Here is a 17,323-nt window from a genome sequence, read left to right as displayed (position 1 = left end):
TTTTTTTTTTTTAACCAACCTGTTATTTTTAATTTGTAAAACCTTAACTATAAATACAGCTTCTGCAGACTTAATTGTTCAGAAGTATCATTTTAAAGGAGTTAGGAAAAAAAAAAAATCAAACTTGATGCAACACCTCTCTCCATAAAGAACTGCTGAATCATTTGAGTTAGAAGGGTGTCCTTTCCATTTTTTGTGGGACTGGGGTGGGGGGGGAGGGCAGAGGCCTGTCGCCCCGTCACGGACATAGATTGATCTGGTCAACTCCGTGACAAAGAGACCCTTAAAAGTCCCTAGTCTAACTCCCCTGAAATTAACAAGGACTTCTACAGCTAGATCAAATTGCTCAGAGCCTGGTCTAGCCTGATCTTGAGAGTCTCCAAGGAAGTGTCCACTCTGGGCAACTGGTTCTGGTGCCTTACTACCCTTATTGAATAAGTTTTGTGGGGGTTTTTGTTTTGGTTTGTATGTTTTTAAACAAAATAAATCTCCCTCTTTTAGTTTAAACCTATTTCCCCTTGTCTTATCACAACAGACCCTGCTAAAGTGTCTGGCCCCTTCTTTCTCACAGTCCACACTTTAGATACTAAAACACTACTATCAAGGCTCTCTGTAGCAAATTATGTCCTTACATTTGACTTTTCCTTGGATAATAAGTCTGTTTAAGTACATACATTCCTAGTCAATTTACTGAATAGTCTTGATTAAGATGAGATTGCAGGTGGGTAGAAGCGCACTAATCTTTTTATTCAAACTCAATTGAAAAACATATTTGGAGACAGTAAATTTCCTGCCTCTCAGCAGTACAAGGAACAGAAAATCCTTTCTAATAACAATTGTTAATTATTAAAGAATGGGGTGTTAAAAGATGTCCTTGAACAAATTAGTCTCTTCCACAAAATAATCAAAAGGCATCAGATGCAGCTAGTAAAACCAACACAAACAGGAGATACTACCCAACTGTAACTCCTCTAACATGAAAGTTTTGAAATAGTAGAAGTGCACATGGGCTTAAGTGCAAAAATAGACAATGCCATGGGTGAAAAAGTTATTGAAGCTTTAATGATAGTAAGTAGACTTGACTTAAGAAACCTCTATAACACAAACTGTATTCCAGTATTCCAGAGAAGTATAATTGTGTAGTTACATGCTCTCTTTTCCACATGTAACACTCAGATAAATAAATATTTAGTAAGACTCTATTCATGCATTACATACATCCAAACAACATAAGAATGATAAACAGGAACACTTATACTTCCTGCCCAGTACTCTGAAATAGTTTAATAAAATTTTCAGATAATACCGACATATAGTGTCTCAACTGAAAATGCTTGCAGTGAGAAAGTTGTGAGCCATCAAGCAGAAAGATTAGAGAGTAAAATAAAGAATGCTGTCAAAAAAAAACTTAAGCAGGAATGTGTCCTGGGTGTATGTATTGGATGTTATTTTGTTTAATATATTCAAGAGATGCAAAATAGGAATGAGATTGAATTACAACACTTGTGAATAAAACTTTAAAGAAAAAAATTGAATCAGGTATAAAAGAAGTTGTGTTATAGTTTTGACACATCTATTGGCTAGTGATGTTAGACAAAAAATAAGGAACTTACGCTTTATAAATATATAGCGATATCCATATCTGAGTACCTGAACTAATTATGAGACATCAAAGGTTTAAAATCATTCATATTCATTAAGGACAGACATTTTTGACATTACTGTGAATCTTAGCAGAATTCTTTTGGTAGAATCACTGCTCAGAACGTGAGGATACAACAATCCAACAGAACTAGACTGCTCTTATGGTTAAATACGCATTTTCTTATTCATCCTCCCAGCCTTGCCTGAGCTGATAATTTCCTGTTCATCAGAGGAATCAAATGAGACCTAAACAAAAGATCAGCTGATGGGTGGACCATGCAGAGGATAGTGAATTTGTTTCAAGATCATACACAGAGAACAGTGGTCAATAGCTCAATATCTGAATGAAGTTCAATAATAAGTCATGGCTTTCAGGGGGTCAGTACTTTAAACATCTCCACCAGTGACACTGACAGCAGGATCAAATGAACCCTCAGTGAGTTTGCAGATGACACCAAGCAGTGTGGTGCAATCAATGCTTGGGGGCCATTATGCCATACAGAGAGACCTAGACAGACTCTAAGAATTCTAGGAATAAACACAACTCACAAATAAGACAGAGTGGTACATTTTTAAACAATAAACAATAATCTGCCATTTGAAAACTAGAATTCTTTCAAGAACTCTCAAAAAGAAACACATAAAAGAAGCAAGTATTGGGCTGTGCAAATTAATTCAATTTCAAATACAAAAAGCTTCCTTTCCCACGTTGTTGTGGTTCACAGTTTGTCACATTATCAGCAATATACTTTGACAGCCAAAAGAAGTTGAAGACATAAAGAAATGGCAACTCATTTGGTAGAAGTTGACCCTCAGTAAGCCTATACATTCTATCTGTCATTCTAAAAATATGTTCTGGGGTTTCTCTCATGCTTTTGATAGGTACAGTTCTTTCCTAGTTTCTGAACCTATTACTTTTCATCATTTCATTCCTCTTTTGCAGTTATACAGGAACTATGTACCTCAGTCCTTGTTTTCTAAATTACTCTTGAATTAATTTTGTTTATATAACTTCTCCCTTGCAATAACTAAAATATTTCTCTTACCTATCTTCCCTTTGTATGATAAATAACTTAAAAATACAATATACAGTTAACTTCTAATGCATATATTTGCTGGATTAACTTCTGCTTTTTGTTACTTTGATTAATAGCTATCATAATGTCTTGTCAGCAGGCAAGGACAATGAACTTTAAAATTTGTTTCAAGAAACTCATGCAACTCTGTCAAAGATAGTATAAAAACAATATAGTTGCTCTAGAATAATTCAGAAATGCATACATATGCTATCTTAAGATTTCCATTCATAATATAAGAAAATTATACACTTCAAAAGCATCAAACAACTATTTAACAATAAAAAAAAACAGTACTGTTAGGTTAGTTCTGCTTTGTCTTCACCCCAAACTCATAACTAATTTCAATTCTTAATGTCTATTTTTTTCCTATTGTATCAGTCATTATTAGTTTTCAAACACACGCAAGAAGAATGTGCTTTCTTTGCTCAACAGTAAATAATCACATTTTTTTTTCTAAAATACAAAAAATAACAAAAAATAACTAAAAGACCAAAAGTTTAGTTATTATGAGGATGCACTTAATAAAAAATATGAAATCTTATATATCATGAGACTTTTAAAGAGAAAAAGTAATTTTTGTATATTTTTCTACTCTATTTAATTCTCATTGTTTGTAAAATCAACAGAATTGGGAAAAGAATGAAAATATAAAAGAATAGCATATTATAATATTAACATAATCTTGACATTAATTATAAATTTTCTTCCAAAAATATATACTTACCTTTGTAATTAACCTTAAAACCAACTGATCCCACACTTTCATCCGTCTGAAGATGCAACCACATCTGATTGCTCATGCTTACAATTAAGTCTGGTACAAAACTCCCCGTTAGCCTACAGATAGAAAAAGAAACCCAGTGAGTGATTAAACTTAAAATAAATAAATAGGTAAATTATCAACTTTAGAAAATACAAAAGACAAAAAGAAAAAAAGACAAAAAGAAAACCTTAATGACAGTCTTGAAGGACTACTACTGTATCTAAGTTACAAATTACAATTACAATAAAAAGTATGTTAAGCACTAATTGTCATTCAGAAAAAACTTTAACTTCAATGCAGTGTCAGATAACCAAATTTATTCTTCATTTTTTTTCTAAGTGTTATTTACAAATTCAGACTTAAGAAAGGAGTTTAAATAACTGCTACCTTGTAAACTATTTTCAGATTCTCTTTTTTCTTTTAAACTCAACATGGCCAGCTCATGCTAACTTAGCCAATATATCTCTCAAGGTTCCAATGACTGTAATATAGGATGTATCAAAATACTTCGTGTTACCTTCAGTCATATGCATCTTCCCTTCTCTGAATCTTATCTGGGACAACTCAGATACTTACAAGAATATTAAGCAGCAGTAAAAGCCCATGAAGAGATACTATATCATATTATTTGGCATATAGCTACCCTATTTCACAACACACACATCCTACGTTCATGATTAACATGCTATTCTTAAATAACAATACTATTACAAAGCTGTCCAGCTTCCTTGTAATTCTTCTACCCCTCATTACCTCTACCACAACAAAAGATGGAGGCCTATATCAGATTCACCTGGCATTCATTCCTTCATTAACAAAAATGCTAGTTGTTAGAGCTTAAAAACCTGCCATTGGTCAATGACATTAATTGATTTAAAAAAAAAAAAATCTAGTTACACTTAATTTCTCTTTTTTAACTTGTCATATTATTACAATAATTAAAAAAAAAAAAATAGTGTGATCCTAGATGTGTAGTCTATTTGTTAAATCAAATGTATGATAGTAAAAATTGTTCTCTAGTTTTATATTATATGGATTTGTTTTTCCAAAAATTTTGTCTTAAAATGTAGTAAAAGTTTATTAGTTAAAACAGAATGTTGGAAAGTAGCACAATATTTTCCATTCCTCTAAAGTGGATCACAAGCTGACTGTTTAAGAGTGAAAATTGTTTCTTTTTTTTCCAGTTCTAATCATTTTCTTAAAGCTGAAACTTAAAATGGACTATTTAAATATATCCTGCAGTTAACTTTAGCTCTTCCCTCTGGTCTTTTTTTCAGCTTGTTTCCTTATAAAATACTCTGTTGAAGGAGAAATTCTTGTCAAATCTCCACATCTGTGTTCACAGATGGAGCTACCACAAAAACTCTTGCCAGAACTGAACAACTAACTGCCTGGCCAAAATAATGTACAGACTGCACATTCCTGCACTAAAGGAAAGTGTCCTCATTGATTTCAGACTTTGCCAAATTAAAAAATTAACAGGATATTACTCAGAAACAACACTGATGTAAGTTTTGTAATGGTTATCGATGACTGACAGTAGATTTTAGGAATATTAAAACTACTAGGATTATTGATCTCCTTGATTTTTAAGAGAGAATAATTCCTAAAATAAAAAGCCAAAACAATTTTTATAATTTCTGATCTCTGAAGTGGATTGTAAAAAAAATACATGTGTTTTAATGCGCGAAGTTTTCAGATGCCCTACTTTTTCAGTGAAATAGTACACTGGAGGAAAAAAAATCTATAAACGCATTTTTGAAATTAATTAACAAAGTACATAAATAATTTATCACTTTTACTTCAGTATTTTAAATCACATATTTTGAAATATACTTGAAATCTAGTTTCTTATCATCTACAAATTCCTATAGGCTTCAGCTGAGTTGCCAATAAGTGGAGAAACTTCACAATAAAAGAACAACTTTCTTCAAGACAGGTGCCAGATTATGAGACAGACATCTAAGTAGATACAGCTTGAACAGAAAAGGGGTGTTTATAACATACAGTGACAAACTTTCAAGTAATGAGATTTCTTTAAATAAAATGAGAAAATTTGGACTTCAGTTTTCAGACTTAGGGAGATTTGGAGAGATTTTAAGGGTCATCAGCAGGATCCAGATAAGATAATATTATATGAAGGGAGTTATTTAAGCTTAGATAATAATGAAATCCTGCAGTTATGAATTATCTTCTCTTTTCTCCTGGGGTTTATGAGTATTCTACTATTGGGAATGATTACTGAGAGGGCTTCTCTCCTAGATGCACTTTCTTACGTCTTCCCTTTCAAAAGCTGAGCAGTGAGAACTGTCAACAACATAAACTGATAGATACAATTATGACACTTTCCTTTTAAACAGTTTAACAGTAGCCACATGCTCAGCAGTGTGATTTTCATCTTCCTGTGTAGGACTCCAAGACTGTCTTTTCCACATACTAGTGACATACATTCCACTTGAGGTTACTCCTTTCTATCTGATTAAAATGATATAATACAAGAGACAGAATACTTGTAGATGCCCAATACAGTAAAAAAAGAATAAAAATTATTTTCATGCCTTGTGCACTCAGTGTTCTGAATGTGCATGCAGGAGTTGAGTCTGGTTGCATTTTACATAAAGACACACCTGCAGCAACTGTCAGTGTAAGCTGCTGAAAAGCAGAATTCCATTCAGAAAAGGTGCTGTGACTGTTTTATGAGGAGGAGCTACTAACTTTTCCTTCTTTCCCACTTACACATTATATAACTCCATCTTGCAAAAATCTTTGTTTAAAAAGCAAGCACTAAAAATGCCTTTTTTTTTAGTCACCTGGCAGAGCCAAACAGAGCAGAGGGATCACATAGATAAGCAGCTAGCAAGCAGTGCAGTGATCCAGGAGTGGGGCAAACAGGATGGGCAAACAGGGTATGGCAATAGCAGAAGGGCAGGGCACAGCAGTTTGCACAGACAGTTCATGCAAGGCAGGCGAGTTGAGGGAAACAGCATGCGCTGCTCTTATCCCAGGAAAGCTCTCTGTTACTACCAGCGTGGTGCAGGCATAAACAGAAATGCAGATGGGGGAACCCATAAGGCCGCCCAGACTTGTAATTCTGGGAGCTCTGGAATCTGGAGGCCACCCATGGGACCACATCAGGTGAGGGTGACATGGGTGCAGATGTGCCCAAATGGATGATCTTGGGCAGCTGACCAGGCTGAGAGAGGAGGTAGCCAGGCTGAGATACATTCAGCAGTCAAACAGGGGAATTGATGCCTATTATCACATGGTTGCATGAGCAGACACACAGCCCTGTATTGGGGCCAGCCAGGAGGAGCAAATTGGCTGGGCTCACTGTGAGGAAACTAGAGCTGCTGGCAGAAGGGAGTGTACTGTTGAATGACAGAGGGAATGTTGTCACTCTAGAAAGCAGTAGGGAAAAAGCAGAGATTTGCCCCAGAGGTCTATGGGAGGAAATCAGCGTGTCTGAGAGCTCAGCTGAAGTGCCTCTATATCAACACATGCAGCATGGGAAATAAACAAAGGGAGCTGGAAACCATGGTGTCCTTGGAAAACTTTGAACTTATTGCCATCACAGGAATATGGTGGGAGGATTCACATGACTGGAACACTGCCATTGAGGGCTATAAACTCTTTAGAAGGGATAGGTAAGGTAGGAGGGGCAGGAAAGTTACCGTCTTTGTTAGGAAGCGGATAGACTGGGGGATACTTGTTCTGAGAAACAGTCAAGAAAAGGCAGAAAATGTGTGTTAAAATTAGGGATGGGACCAATAAAGGACAGCTGGTGGTGGGATCTTCTACAAACCACCTGATCAAGAGGAGCCTGTTGATGAGGTCTTCCAACATTAGCAACAAGAAGTTTCTCATTCCAACATTAGCAACAAGAAGGCTCTCATTCCGATGGAGGAATTTCAACCACGTGAATATTCGCTGGTAAGACAACTCAGTGAGGTATGAGTAATCCAGGAGAATCCTGGAGTCTGTGGATGATAACTTTCTGGTTTAGATAGTAGATAGACTGACTAGAAGTGAAGCTTTGTTGATCCTGGTGCTCATCAGTACAGAAATCATTAAAGATATTAAGATTGGAAGTAGTCTGGTCTTCAGTGACCACGCACTCATTGAGTTCATGATCTTGAGGAATGTGTGCCTGGCAAAGAGTGGAGTCAGGATCCTGACCTTCAAGACAGTAAATTTGAGGTTGTTTAAGATGTTGTTGAACAAGACCTCCTGGGAACAAGTCCTTAGAAACAGAGGGGTGGAACAAAACTGTTTGCTCTTTAAGGATGCCTTTCTGAAAATGCAAGAGCTCTCCAGCCCTCAAAATAAGAAAGCAGACAGGAGAAGCAGGAAACTGGTATGGCTTGGCAAGAACCTGCAGGTCAAACAGAGGGGAATAAAAGGGGCAAGTACAGACAGTGGAAGCAAAGATGTGTCATCTGGTAAGAATGCAGAGATGCTGTCTGAACTTTCAGAAGATGGAATTAAGCCAAGGTATGTGAGTCAGCAATGTGTACTTGCAGCCCAGAAAGCCAGTGATAACTTGGGTTCCATCAGAAGAGAAGTGGCCAGCAGCATGAGGAAATGATTGCCCCCCTCTACTGTGCCCTCATGAGGCCTCAGATGTTGTACAGTGTCCAAGTCTGGGGCCCCCAGTGCAAGAAAGGCTTTTGGAGAGAGTCCAGAAGAAGGCCAAGTAGATGATCCAAGGGGTGGAACGCCTCCCCAGTGAAGATAAGCTAAAGAAACTGGGCTTGTTCAGCCTGGAAAAGAGAAGACTATGGTCAAGACCTCATTGAAGCCTTCCAGTATTTAAAAGGAGTTTATAAACCTGAGGAAAACCAACTTTTACATGGGTAGATAGTGATAGGATAAGGAGTGGTTTTAAACTAAAGGAAGGGAGATTGGGTGAGCATTTATTTTCAATTATCCTTCTCCGCCTTTTTATTTCTAGCTATATGCTCTGTAAATGCCAGCCTAATCGCTCTGTGTATTTGTTGATTATACACAGGACTTAGACATTCTTGAAGAATGTTGTGGGATGGTTAAAAATATGTATATGTGAAACTCAGTGCAATCTGACTTATAATCATAAGTAGTTTAGGTAATATATTTTTATAATTTTCTTCACCACCCTAACTCATTTTGAGCTTATTTACAACAGTCAACAAGCCCTCATCAGCATCCTATGCTACTACTTTTGTCATACGAGGCTTGTTAGGAGATTCAAGAAGTTGCCCCTTTACCTTTCTGCAAGCTACCTAGGTGTTATTTTCTATTATTATCTTTATCGCAAATTAATGTGAGAACTGACCTATATAAAGAAAGTGCAATAGCCATTAAGAGTTTATACATATATAGAGAAATGTAGATTAAAAGCACAAATGTACGCTGTATCTTTTTTAAGAATTCTGACATTAGTTTACCTCTTCCTTTTCTGTGATTTGTCTAATCTCTAACTTTAAAGCACTAAACATGTAACAATATACTTAAACTGTCATCTTCAATGACGTTTCAGAAGTTTGGTAAAAGTAACTTTTGTTGGGATTCACCTGGATATTATCACTATTTGCTTTCATTAAAAATTACATTAATGATATTCTGTAAAGCATATGAACTTTAAATGCAGAAGACTTACACTTGAAGTACAGTTTTTGGGTCACCCACTTCTCCTCCATCACCAATTGTCAGTGTGTCATAGCCAATCTCCAAATCAAATTCTTCAAAGTTTATCTGAATAACCTGGGAAATAAAATAATATGTCTGACTTGTGCCTGTAAACAAAACTTTTGGAAGCATAAATAAATCATTTCCAATTAAAAATTACATATACTTGACTGTAAAATATTCTGAATGTAATATAGTTAACAGGTTTATTTATTGAACTACAAAATTGTAATAATTTTAAGATATCACATCTGGTATCACTCTGACCTCCTCAAAGTATTGTCATCTCACTTATTTACGTGATTGTTATAATTTTAATACAGTACAAAATAATTGCATTACATTTTGTTTAGGATATACATAAAGGGCAACATAATTGGTTATAATGTCTGCAATACAGTTATCTTTAAATAACAGTAGAATAATTGCACTTGGAAGAGTAAATATACTGGAAGTTCAGAATGTAATTTATTCCTTTCATCTATAATCTGGGTAAAACAGCATTATGTTGGATCAAAGGTAAAAACCATTTTCTTTTAGGAAAGAAATGATGCTGTTATTCCCACTGATGTGTTAGTCATGCAAATTCTTTATGAAAATTTGAGGATCTTGTGATATTTTTCATATGCATTAAAAACACAGGATACTTCTAAACAATAGTTCATAACACTCATTTCTATTGAAAATGGTCTTGTAAGTAGGAACTAAGAGTGTTTGTGCTTGGAGCTGTGGAAATTATTTTAATGCATTGACAGCTTGTGTTACTATGTTACATTGCAGTTCTAATTTTGTTTGAAATTTGATGTTGTTAATTTTTTGAAAATAAATTTTAAATCACCTTTTTCTTCTGGCCTTCTCATATTATGAGAAATAACAAGTTATTAGCTGTTATAAATTTTGCAATCTGAAATTCTTTTCAGAAATAATGTTTCTATATTTAACTAAAATAGATGTACATGCAAAAATCTTGCGTTTTCTGCATTAACCTCTTACAAAAAAAGCATGCTTTATTAAAAGATTTCTAACACACTCTGCAACTCTCCTAAGTCTATGGTAATAGGAAAAGTATGAATTAGAAAAGTATGCTGTACAAAATCATACATGCATTTCTGAGAACTCATTCTGTGCTTGACATGCCAAGTACATAATGTACAATGTAAACTGTACTTGAAATCTTTGCAAATGTGTCTGAATGGCAAGAAAATAAGTACTGTGAGCAAAGAGATATATTTTTAGAGTCTTTGTATTGCAAGGTATGATTTACTTTGATCAGGCTCCAAGAATGCTGGAGCTGGCATTGTATTGAATATTGCCTTTAGAATAGTGAAAAGGTGTTTTGATGACATCAGCATATAGAGTTGAAGATGCTGGATCCTTTCATAATGAAAACTGAGTTTTAGGTGAGATGACTGCATAACATAAAACTGAGTAGTAAACCCACTAAAATTCTGTTTTTATCATCTACCATGTCTGTTTTTTCCCTTTGGAAAAAATGACATGGTTGTATGTGGCAGAACAAAAAGATATGTGATACCCTTGAATCAGCTGTAGAGGAAACTAAAAGAGGTTCATTCTTGATATTAATCTGCTATTATTTGCAAGATTAAATAAAAACTTCAGGCAATACTATGCTGATTGATTACAGCATTGTTTGTTTTTAACCAGATCAGCATTAGCAAATGTTGATCTGTGTATGGTATGCAAAACAATCAGAGAGAAAGGGACTAATGTTATTTTATGTATAAATTCAAATAAAGTATATTTTCCAGTTTTCCAGAAGCATCATTAGTATAAATGAGAAATGTCCTGAAGAAGGCTGCATCCTGTGGGAAAGACTCAAAGCTGGAGTTGAAGCGTGTGGAGAGGAGCCTGTAGTGGAGCAGGAGATCTGGGGGAGCTGCCACCTGTGGGGGACCTGTGCTGGAGCAGTCTGTTTCTGAGAGAAGGCCCTGTGGTACAGACCCATGTTGGGGCAGTTCTTGATGAACTGCTCTGTGTGGGAAGCCCACGTTGGAGCAAAAGAAGATGATGGAGTTGCAGAGATGAAACGCTATAGAATGTTCCCTGTTCCCCTGCATGACTTTGGGGGAGGAGGTAGAAGAGGGTGAATGGTGGAGGGAAGTTGTTTATAGGTTTTTTTTTCTTCTGTTCTAGTCTTTTATTAATAGGTGATAAATTACATTAACATTCCTATTCCAAATCTCTTTTTCCTAAGCACATTCAATACGTGTGCTTTCTTTTCATAACATCTTTTTCCCTGTTCTGCTGAGGAGGAGGAGGCAGGGAGTGGAATAGTGGAGTAGAGCTAGCCACTGGTGTGGAAGCACCACACTATCCTGACATGGATTATGTTTTGAATTTTATTTCACATAGAAATGAAATTCTGGAGTTTTATTCCTGAATATTATTAAGTATGTTTCTAGAGACTGTAGTCATGGATCTATTTTCTCCCCTGTTCTTTCAAATATGTATAAGCAACAAATTTATTTAAAGTTAATGAGCTGTGCACTCATTAATCACTAAAATGAACAGAAAAGTAGTTAAAAGGAACACAGTATTCTTTGTCCATCATGGACTGCTTTTGCTGTTTATAAATCCAGAAATAATGAAAATACGTATTATTGGTGAATTAAATTTTTAAAACTAGAAGCAAATAACAAAAAAGATGGTAATACTGATCATTACTAAGCTATAAAGAGAAAAATCCTATTTGAAATATACTTCCTGAAAGTTATGATAATTATGATGTTATTTTTTTGTTCTCTAATAATTATTTTGCAAGTACTTATCCAAAGGAAGAGTTGGGGGCAGGGATCTAATTTCTAAAGAATTGCAGCAGAGGGTTTTTTTTGTTTTTTTTTTTTTTTGTGTTTTTTTTTAATGGAATATGTCATTTGGGACTCATTTCATAGGCAGAAACCAGTCTGTTATACAGCTGAGAATTAAAATATCAGATTTTATTGGGAGGTTAATGGCTAACTTGAGAACTTAAAACAGTTCTGAAGGAGAATATGCTTACATGGTTGTGTTCCAGACAGTTGTTATGACTGTGTCTAGTTCTTGATGGAACTAGATCCTCAGAGATTTAAGGAACATATTGCTACAGGTGCAGTAATCAACATTTTTAAATTTCAAAACATACAATGCAAAATGCTGCTTAACAAAAGAAAGAGTATGTGCATCAGAACTGCTTCTGAAGGGGAAGTATAAAAATTTAAAGTTGTACGTATTTCCATATGTGCATCTGTTAACCTAAAGCTTCCAGTGCAAATGTATCTCTAAAAATATTTTTGTATATACTCATATTTTCACTCCATAAAATCTGCCTGCCATTTTAAGCAGTAAAATAACTGTGGAGATGTTTCTAAAATTATGAATCTCTTCTCCTCAGAAGAGTGCTTAAAAATTAAGCTAAGATGTTGCTTAAACAAGCTGTATCTTATACAGAATTAACAGTAAGATCTGAATCTGAATTAAAACATCCTGTGGAGGATACAATGTAACTGCACATTATTTTGCTGCATATTGCATATAGTCCAGTGATTCAATGTATCCAAGAGTTTCTAGCAGCTCTGTAGCCTAACAATAATTTCATTTGCTCTTTTGTAGCTACCTACTACAAAACCAAAAGAAAACTCAAAACAGTCTAATCTAACTATAAGTCTATAGTCTAATTAATCCCTTTTGTCCTTTTAATTTATTTTAATCTTTCACTAGCAAAGGAGAAAAGAGGAGAGGAAAAAAGGACATGAAAAACTGTAAGTCTCTTCAGGGTGATAAGTACTCACTAGCTCATCTGGAAAGTTCCTTCTATATGGTTGATTCCATTTGTTGGCAATAATCCTCATCAAAATGAACTGTACAGTGCAAATGTTGGTATTTGACATAAATGTAAAAGGCAAAGAACACACACCAGATGAATTATCATCTATCAGTATCCTTCTAGACTTTAAAGCGAGTCTGAGTGTTTTTGTATTGATATCCACATTGTGGGCATCTAAAATAGAATTCAAATGCATAACCATATATCAGTAATACCGTGTAAGATGCTGTGAAGAAGCAAAATAAATAAATAAAATTACAGGATCTTTGGGAGAACTGTGGTGCACTTTTGGATAGGCTGCTGGAAACCGTTTGGTGTCGTCCCAAAGTATCATAGGTCAGTGGTTACCAGTAATCTTAGCCTTATAGACAGCAGATGATTTCTACTTGTAGAGTGACAGATCTTAACACTTATTTTGTGAGTTCCTTAAGAAGGATTTTTTGTTTTGTTTAACTCCAGTACAAATGTTAAATATAATTTAATTTTCCACAGAGGCTAATCCTGTAATCAGTTTTTTATAAAAACCTCTTAGAAATATTTGTTCTGGAGCCATCATATTTGGAAACAAACGTGTAGTCCTTTACTATCCTAGACAGATTTCTAGGAAGTCTTACAATGGGAAGATGGCACATGGAAGTCACATCTCAAAAAGTTCATAGTTTCACTTTTCATTTTATAGTTTTTTTGTTTGCATGAAAGTATAACCTTTGTTATGTCTGTGCACATTCACAAGAGTTTCTGAAATGGATTAGCCAGCAGACTCAATATTTAATGTAGTCCCAATATAAAGGATTCAGAAATATTTTGTAAATAAGGCTTTCTACAAATAAAATAGTGACAATGCTAAAGAATAACACAATCCAACTATCAATATAGCACTCACGAGGAAAATACAGGAGTGCAAATAAATCATTAAGTAAACATATCGGCTTAAACTTCAGTCAGTGTGTTTATCATGTTTTTCCCTACAGTTCATATTACTGGATAATTTTCTTGCCATATTTTCTCCCAACAAATATCTTAGTCTTTGCAAAAAACTATTCTGATATATCTCTGAAAAATTACTAGCATTTTTAAATAATTTATTTGTATTTGCTTTTATTGAGCCACTAGAAAATCAGAAACTTTTTTCCAACACATTGGATGAAGTGACTAATTACTATCTAATATTAGGCTGTAGACAAGGAGAAAGGTTAGACTTGCAAGTTCCAGCTATCTTTCTGGTGCCAAAACATCTAACTTTGATCAATAGAGAAATCTATTTCTGCAAAAATTATCTTATAAAAAAATACTATCCTCCAGTATGATCAAAATGTACTAGCAAGAGTGAGAACTTCTCCTTAGTGCAATGTATGTGCAAGACATCAACTTCCATCAGTTTTCAGAGCTATTCTAGAAACAGCAGCCAACAAACAAACCAACCAAAGAAACTGTAGGATGTTGATAATATCCTGTCCATCAAAATCAGTCAAAATGAACTCTGGTTACCTTCTCCATTGGTTGAAGTGAAATCAAGTAAGGGGAAAAAATGCATGCTATTTATGTCTCTATGTCCTTATATTGCCTCAGGATGGCTAATTGCTTTAGTGCTGAGGATATCAGACTACTTTCCATGTAGTAAACGATGTGCTTTTATATTAGGCAGTTTAGATAATGAAAGGATGACATCTGATTGATAGGTCTACCTCCATAGTTTTCCATGGAACCATAGATTCCCCCCATCAAAATAATTGTGTTATACATATGATTATGAAAGAATGGTTCCATTTGAAAACTTACTGAATCTATTCTTTATTATAAAACAGAGGTTTAATTTTAAATTAATTATACCAAATTGTAATAATCTAAAAAGTAAGGAATCTTGTCACAAAATAATCACTTTCACTACCTTCACAGATAGTTCTTTTCCATGGGTAAGCTATTTGGAGAGGAATTCATCTTGTCTACTTTGGACATTTCTCTAAGCATGCTTAATTTCTTAGTATATTACTATTCATTTTATCTAGTGAAAATAAAATCTCTTCACATTAACTGTGGAGACAGTATAAAATAAAATCTTTACCAACTATGACACTTAACCTTTTATTGACTTAAATTAGATGATATTGATATGCATAGAATCTCTCCCTCCCTTGAAAATGTTCCTCTATGTCTTCTTTACTACAGCTGTGAAAAAATGAGGATGATTGTAGTCAGAATAATGTGTTATTTCCTGTGACACTAGTTGAACAGGACTCACTGTTTGGGTACTATTTGGTCTGTGGCATAATAAATAAATGAGCAGAACTGTAGATTTTAGGTAAAGGTAAAAGAAGATAAAATTGTTTTTCACTTATGGGGTAAAGAAAAACATGCTTATATTCTTAAAAACAATTGTATGTCCCAAGTTGCATACAGCTGACCTGGGATAGAATAACAACATTTTTCATAAGAGGCCAAGATTCAGATTCAGAGCAGTAACCAGGACAGCCATAAACAGGGAGTAGAAAACAGTTTTGGAATCTCTCTGAAAATTAAGGTATGGAAAAAAAAAAAAAAAAAAAAAAAAAAAAAAAAAGGAAAAAAAAGAAAAAAAAAGTGTTCCAGAGATCAAAAGGCTAATAATTTAAAGTTTAAAAAAGTCAAAAAAGCAGATTTTTTTTTTTTAGGCATGTGTAAATGCTGAATTAAGCATACAACCTTTACATGATATGCAGAGATATGTAAATACCATGCACATAAAAGAACTCATGTTTTTAAGCATTTAAATGACAAGATCTAACATCAGTTTCCAAATATGGTCTACGCGAATTTCCCAGCCTTGAAGCTGCGATCCATAAACTTACAGGCAGAAAACGCTTGGCCCCTAAGGCACTTAATCTTAAAGCACTGGTCTAGTTTTGACCTATATGTTCGCCAGATATGTGAAGGCTGTGGGACAGTATATGAGAATGCTTGGATATGTATTTATTTTTTTCTCAGTGATATCATTATTTACAGTTGCAATGCAGAATACCTGTCCATTTAGCTTTTCAAACAACTGTTAATATTCCAAACTCCCAAATCTGGGATATAGCATTTTTGAACATACTTCACGTTTCTTATAAAACAATCTCTCCCATGTTATTTTGCGTGAATGTCACCCTCACATGAGTATAAATTTCAAAAGCTCAACAAACATGTTTAACTTCTTGAGAGAGGGACTGCTTCTCTTAAGATTTTTGTTTTTTTCCAGTAAGGTTTGTTGTATTTTGCATTCATTTACTCACTTATTTTTAGTGTTAGTGAACACTTCGCACTAAGTTACTCATAACACCAATCTTAAGACACTTGTATAGATATCCCTTACTTATTTGTGTCCACGGCCTATGTTTAAACTTACAATGCAGTTATTGCCTTACTTTAACAATATATTTTGGATTAAATTTATACTAAGAGATAATTTAAATCATTATTTTGATTAGAATAATAAAGCAAAATCCTTTTTTAGCATGCAGTTCTATTCCTTAACTATGGAATGATCATATAGACACCAGAAGCTATTTAAGGTTGGAAGGATTGTTTCAGAATAATCCAAATTTCTCTATTAAAATATTGTCTCTTTTGCTACAACAGGACAGACTTATTTGTATATGATTGTTTGGTTTGCTTGTCGTTTTGTTTTGTTTTGTTTTGTTTTATTTGGGTTTTTTTTGCACCACAGATTTGAAAGGTATTTTTAGGTCTCAAAGACCTCAGTCATTTAACCTCGTAACATAAAGAAAATATAATTAAATGTAAGTAGTAAATGGTGGTGCAAAGAATCATAAGTCTTTACAGGAAACCCCTTCACAGAAAACAAACACGCCTAATAAAATAGTTCAATTTCCCCATAAGATAGCAGAAAAAGGTGTGTGTGGAGCTGAACACTTCTATAAATATCACTCACAAGAGCAACCAAGTGAGTGAGTGTGGATGAAAGTGATACATTTCTGTGCCAAAAATTGATCAAACAAAGAGACTAAAAATTATCAGCTGTTCACAGAGCATGCATTGGAAGCTTCCTATGAAAGTCTCTGGGCCACGTGCACCAATGCCTTTTAAAAAGTTCTAGCTATGTTTGTATTCACTGTACAGTCCAACTGAACAAAAATTCATATTCAGTCTTTAATTCTACCTAAAGATTTAATCAAAGATGGAATTGATATGTGAAATTCAGGTTATGGATATAATCTAAAATTGCTGCTGACTGAAACAAAAGCAGTTATTCCTGTTTGAGTTATTGAAGTAGGTTCAATTTCTCATTTATTACATATGGATAGATAGTATTTTCACAGTGTAGAAAAAGTGTTGTGGTTTAAGCACACTGAGGTTCCCTTGTTCTTCCCCAGT

General features: G+C 34.4%; 1 protein-coding gene across 3 annotated transcripts in view; it reads right to left on the bottom strand.

Annotated features, from left to right (window-relative positions):
• Positions 1 to 17,323, bottom strand: part of CSMD3 (CUB and Sushi multiple domains 3) — a gene marked incomplete at both ends in the record, with an annotated part of 527,537 nt that overhangs the window by 243,782 nt on the left and 266,432 nt on the right. For all 3 annotated transcript variants that reach the window (XM_079533061.1, XM_079533062.1, XM_079533063.1), the window contains 2 exons: positions 3,448 to 3,560; positions 9,122 to 9,225. In XM_079533061.1, the coding sequence (XP_079389187.1) occupies positions 3,448 to 3,560; positions 9,122 to 9,225 (217 nt within the window). The remainder of the gene's footprint in view (positions 1 to 3,447; positions 3,561 to 9,121; positions 9,226 to 17,323) is intronic.

This window comes from Tetrao urogallus (assembly GCF_951394365.1).
Source record: "Tetrao urogallus genome assembly, chromosome: 3".
Classification (NCBI taxonomy): domain Eukaryota; kingdom Metazoa; phylum Chordata; class Aves; order Galliformes; family Phasianidae; genus Tetrao; species Tetrao urogallus.
The sequence above is the reverse complement of the archived record's forward strand: the minus strand, read 5'-3'. Positions and strand labels throughout refer to the sequence as shown.